The 6000-nt window shown below is 52.9% G+C and overlaps 1 protein-coding gene across 1 annotated transcript in view; it reads left to right on the forward strand.

Annotated features, from left to right (window-relative positions):
- Positions 1 to 5690, forward strand: part of LOC138770911 (phospholipid scramblase 1-like) — a 32092-nt gene extending 26402 nt beyond the window's left edge. The window contains exons 5-8 of the mRNA XM_069950226.1: positions 566 to 786; positions 864 to 1025; positions 4238 to 4399; positions 5450 to 5690. Of these exons, the coding sequence (XP_069806327.1) occupies positions 566 to 786; positions 864 to 1025; positions 4238 to 4399; positions 5450 to 5509 (605 nt within the window). The 3' untranslated portion in view covers positions 5510 to 5690. The remainder of the gene's footprint in view (positions 1 to 565; positions 787 to 863; positions 1026 to 4237; positions 4400 to 5449) is intronic.
- Positions 5691 to 6000: the final 310 nt, after the last annotated feature.

Genomic DNA, 6000 nt, shown 5'->3' on the forward strand with positions numbered 1-6000 from the left:
CTGATATCTGCCCCGTCCCCCCCCCGATCCTCATATCTGATATTTGCCCCGTCCCCCGATCCTCATATCTGATATCTGCCCCACCCCCCCGATCCTCATATCTGATATCTGCCCGATTTCCCCCCCCCGATCCTCATATCTGATATCTGCCCCCCCGATCCTCATATCTGATATCTGCCCGATTTTCCCCCCCCCCCATCCTCATATCTGATATCTGCCCCGTCCGCCCCGATCCTCATATCTGATATTTGCCCCGTCCCCCCCGATCCTCATATCTGATATCTGCCCGATTTCCCCCCCCCCGATCCTCATATCTGATATCTGCCCCATCCCCCCCGATCCTCATATCTGATATTTGCCCCGTCCCCCCCGATCCTCATATCTGATATTTGCCCCGTCCCCCCCCCATCCTCATATCTGATATCTGCCCCACCCCCCCGATCCTCATATCTGATATCTGCCCGATTTCCCCCCCCCCCCCCCGATCCTCATATCTGATATTTGCCCCGTCCCCCCGATCCTCATATCTCGCACTGATCAGTCACCCCTCCCCCATCTTCCGCAGCTCTCACAGGATATGAGACTTGCAATCAGTATGAATTACGGAATATTCTGGGTCAGCGGATCTTCACAGCGCAGGAGCGGAGCACAGTGTGCGCCCGGTGGTGCTGCGGGACCCTTCGCCCACTAACTCTGCAAGTGTGCGACAACACTGGACGGGAGGTCATCCACTTCATCCGCCCCCTGAAGTGCACCAGCTGCTGCTTCCCCTGCTGTTTACAGGAGGTAACCCCTCAGCTCTGCACCACACCCCCACCCTCTCCTCTCTCTCCTCGGCTGATCTGCCATCTCTCTGTCCACAGCTGGAGGTTCAGAGCCCCCCTGGTCACACCATTGGGTACGTTGTACAGAGCTGGCATCCCTTTGTCCCTAAGTATTGTCTCCTCACTGAGAGCCGGGAGCCGGTGCTGAAGGTGGTCGGGCCGTGTCTCATGTCTAGTTGTTGTGGAGACGTGAACTTCCAGGTGAGAGATCAGGAGATCCAGGTATGTCCTCCCATATGACCCAGGTATGGCCTCCTCCCATATGACCCAGGTCTGGCCTCCTCCCATATGACCCAGGTATGGCCTCCTCCCATATGACCCTGGTATGGCCTCCTCCCATATGACCCTGGTATGGCCTCCTCCCACTGTATATGACCCAGGTATGGCCTCTTCCCACTGTATATGACCCAGGTATGGCCTCTTCCCACTGTATATGACCCAGGTATGGCCTCCTCCCACTGTATATGACCCAGGTATGGCCTCTTCCCACTGTATATGACCCAGGTATGGCCTCCTCCCACTGTATATGACCCAGGTATGGCCTCTTCCCACTGTATATGACCCAGGTATGGCCTCCTCCCACTGTATATGACCCAGGTATGGCCTCTTCCCACTATATATGACCCAGGTATGGCCTCCTCCCACTGTATATGACCCAGGTATGGCCTCCTCCCACTGTATATGATCCAGGTATGGCCTCCCCCCGTATGATCCAGGTATGCCCCCCCCCCCCCCCGTATGATCCAGGTATGGCCTCCTCCCACTGTATATGATCCAGGTATGGCCTCCTCCCACTGTATATGATCCAGGTATGGCCTCCCCCCGTATAACCCAGGTCTGGCCTCCTCCCACTGTATATGATCCAGGTATGGCCTCCCCCCGTATAACCCAGGTCTGGCCTCCTCCCACTGTATATGACCCAGGTATGGCCTCCTCCCACTGTATATGACCCAGGTATGGCCTCTTCCCACTGTATATGACCCAGGTATGGCCTCCTCCCACTGTATATGACCCAGGTATGGCCTCCTCGCACTGTATATGACCCAGGTATGGCCTCCTCCCACTGTATATGATCCAGGTATGGCCTCCCCCCGTATGATCCAGGTATGGCCTCCTCCCACTGTATATGATCCAGGTATGGCCTCCTCCCACTGTATATGATCCAGGTATGGCCTCCCCCCGTATAACCCAGGTATGGCCTCCTCCCACATGACCCAGGTATGGCCTACCCCCGTATAACCCAGGTCTGGCCTCCTCCCACTGTATATGACCCAGGTATGGCCTCCTCCCACTGTATATGACCCAGGTATGGCCTCCTCCCACTGTATATGACCCAGGTATGGCCTCCTCCCACTGTATATGACCCAGGTATGGCCTCCTCCCACTGTATATGACCCAGGTATGGCCTCCTCCCACTGTATATGACCCAGGTATGGCCTCCTCCCACTGTATATGACCCAGGTATGGCCTCCTCGCACTGTATATGACCCAGGTATGGCCTCCTCCCACTGTATATGATCCAGGTATGGCCTCCCCCCGTATGATCCAGGTATGGCCTCCTCCCACTGTATATGATCCAGGTATGGCCTCCTCCCACTGTATATGATCCAGGTATGGCCTCCCCCCGTATAACCCAGGTATGGCCTCCTCCCACATGACCCAGGTATGGCCTACCCCCGTATAACCCAGGTCTGGCCTCCTCCCACTGTATATGACCCAGGTATGGCCTCCTCCCACTGTATATGACCCAGGTATGGCCTCCTCCCACTGTATATGACCCAGGTATGGCCTCCTCCCACTGTATATGACCCAGGTATGGCCTCCTCCCACTGTATATGACCCAGGTATGGCCTCCTCCCACTGTATATGACCCAGGTATGGCCTCCTCCCACTGTATATGACCCAGGTATGGCCTCCTCCCACTGTATATGATCCAGGTATGGCCTCCTCCCACTGTATATGATCCAGGTATGGCCTCCTCCCACTGTATATGATCCAGGTATGGCCTCCCCCCGTATGATCCATGTATGGCCCCCCCCCCCCCCCGTATGACCCAGGTATGGCCTCCTCCCACTGTATATGATCCAGGTATGGCCTCCTCCCACTGTATATGATCCAGGTATGGCCTCCCCCCGTATGATCCATGTATGGCCCCCCCCCCCCGTATGACCCAGGTATGGCCTCCTCCCACTGTATATGACCCAGGTATGGCCTCCTCCCGTATGACCCAGGTATGGCCTCCTCCCACTGTATATGATCCAGGTATGGCCTCCTCCCGTATGACCCAGGTATGGCCTCCTCCCACTGTATATGATCCAGGTATGCCCCCCCCCCCCCCATATGACCCAGGTATGGCCTCCTCTCACTGTATATGATCCAGGTATGGCCTTCTCCCACTGTATATGATCCAGGTATGGCCCCCCCCCCCCCCATATGACCCAGGTATGGCCTCCTCCCACTGTATATGATCCAGGTATGGCCTTCTCCCACTGTATATGATCCAGGTATGGCCTCCCCCCGTATGATCCAGGTATGGCCTCCTCCCACTGTATATGATCCAGGTATGGCCTCCCCCCGTATGATCCAGGTATGGACCCCCCCTACCGTATGACCCAGGTATGGCCTCCTCCCACTGTATATGATCCAGGTATGGCCTCCTCCCGTATGACCCAGGTATGGCCTCCTCCCACTGTATATGATCCAGGTATGGCCTCCTCCCGTATGACCCAGGTATGACCTCCTCCCACTGTATATGATCCAGGTATTGCCGCCTCCTATATGACCCACATATTGCCCCCTTACCGAATGATCTTTGGTCCTTGTTGACCATCTCGAGGATTAATTCTCAGCCTGATCTTCCTCCTCTTCCTTTGTTTCTTTTCCTTCTTCACCTTCGCTCTTCTGTCTCCTGCTATTCATCCTCCTCACCACCTTCTCCATGCTCTGCATTGTACTTGGTCTCCTCTTTATCCTGAGTCATTTTCCTCCTCCATCCCTTCCTCTTCTTCATCCTCCTCTTCAACCAGAGTGTTTGTTCTTCTTCCTCCTCCTCATCCTCTATGTTCTGCACTACTCTTCATTCTGAGCCCTTATTCTTGCTCTTCCTCCTGTTCTATGCTCCACATTGTTCCTCCTCCTCTTCCTCCTCCTCCATGCTTTCTTGGTTGTCTTCTTTACCCCCAGTTGTCCTCCAGACCATTGTCCCTGTTCTCAATCTCATTTTTCATGCTCCTCCTTCCATATTCTCCCCTCTTTACTTGATCCTATCAGTTCACTTTCCCCCATCCAGGTAGACGTCTCATTCTCGGCCGGTGTCTCTTTTCCAGGCTTTTCTTCTCGGCCTTAATGGTCCTTATCTTCTCAACCATTGCTTCCATCCCATTTCATCACCCCACTCTTTCTCCATCCTTTAGGTTAAACCACTATGCGAGTCTCGTAGCGTGGGCAGGATCAGTAAGCAGTGGACTGGACTGCCCAAAGAAATATTCACTGATGCCGATAACTTTGGAATCCAGTTCCCCAAAGATTTGGATGTGAAGATGAAGGCTGTGCTCATCGGGGCCTGCTTTGTATTGGTGAGACCTACTGTGGGGCCATATCCATGGAAGGGATGGGTGTGGGGGAGTTACTGGGATAGTACATGACTGAGGCTAAAAGACCACAAAATCTACTAAGGGTCTACTATGGAGTTATTGGTTTGAGGTTTACTATATGGTCACTGGTTTGGGGTCTAGCATAGGGGTCATTGGGTTGAGATCTATTATGGAGTTATTGGTTTGAGGTCCCTCTATGGAATCATTGGTTTGATGTTCCTCTGTGGAGTCTTTGGTTTGAGGTCCTCTGTGGAGTCTTTGGTTTGGGGCCTGTTGTAAGGTCTTTGGTTTGAGGTTTTCTGTGGAGTCTTTGGTTTGAGATTCTCTGTGGAGTCTTTGGTTTGAGGTTCTCTGTGGAGTCTTTGGGTTTGAGGTCCTCTGTGGAGTCTTTGGTTTGAGGTCCTCTGTGGAGTCTTTGGTTTGAGGTCCTCTTTGGAGTCTTTGGTTTGAGGTCCTCTGTGGAGTCTTTGGTTTGAGGTCCTCTGTGGAGTCTTTGGTTTGGGGTCTGTTGTAAGGTCATTGGTTTGAGGTCCTCTATGGAGTCATTGGTTTGAGGTCCTCTGTGGAGTCTTTGGTTTGAGGTCCTCTGTGGAGTCTTTGGTTTGAGGTCCTCTGTGGAGTCTTTGGTTTGAGGTCCTCTATGGAGTCTTTGGTTTGAGGTCCTCTGTGGAGTCTTTGGTTTGAGGTCCTCTGTGGAGTCTTTGGTTTGGGGTCTGTTGTAAGGTCATTGGTTTGAGGTCTTCTATGGAGTCATTGGTTTGAGGTCCTCTGTGGAGTCTTTGGTTTGGGGTCTGTTGTAAGGTCATTGGTTTGAGGTTCTCTATGGAGTCTTTGGTTTGAGGTCCTCTATGGAGTCTTTGGTTTGGTCCTTTATGGAGAGGTTGGTGTGAGGACTATTATAGTGGATCAGGTCATGATATTTTTGGTCTCCACCCTTCATGTAATAGTGATTTCCTCCTCTGGGATTGCGCCTAACCCCATGTGACATCTCCGTGACCTGCCATCATCTGGACCTTTCTTTTCTGTCTCCAGGATTATGCGTTCTTTGAGAGGTCAAGAAGTAAGAAAGAGCGTCACACGGTGATCGGCTAACGGCGCTGGATATTGCCACTAATGCCTTAAGTTCCTCCTCCCATCATCCGTGTATCCTCCAGTTTACACCCCCCCCATACACTGACGTTTACACATTACTCATGAGCTGCCGTGTTTTCTACAGACGAGTCTATTATATATAAACCTCTTTATGTATGTGACAATAAATATTATTACTCTATACTACGTGTCCCGACATGGTAAGAGCTCTGACCAGGAGCCACCATGATGTGGCGGCAAAGTGTTACCCCGAGGGGAGTCCCTCAGTCCTCACACCTCCTCCACCGTTATATCCATCCATCAGTACCATCCACCTGATGCCAGGACACATGATCTCCAGCAGAACATTGCCCATCACCCCCCCCCCCCCCCCATCTTGTCTTCTCCCTAAGGTAAGTGATTCCCCCGGCCGTCCACCAGGACACATGATCTCCAGCAGAACATTGCCCATCACACCCCCCCCCCCCCCATCTTGTCTTCTCCCTAAGGTA

This window comes from Dendropsophus ebraccatus, chromosome 1 (assembly GCF_027789765.1).
Source record: "Dendropsophus ebraccatus isolate aDenEbr1 chromosome 1, aDenEbr1.pat, whole genome shotgun sequence".
In the NCBI taxonomy this organism is placed as follows: domain Eukaryota; kingdom Metazoa; phylum Chordata; class Amphibia; order Anura; family Hylidae; genus Dendropsophus; species Dendropsophus ebraccatus.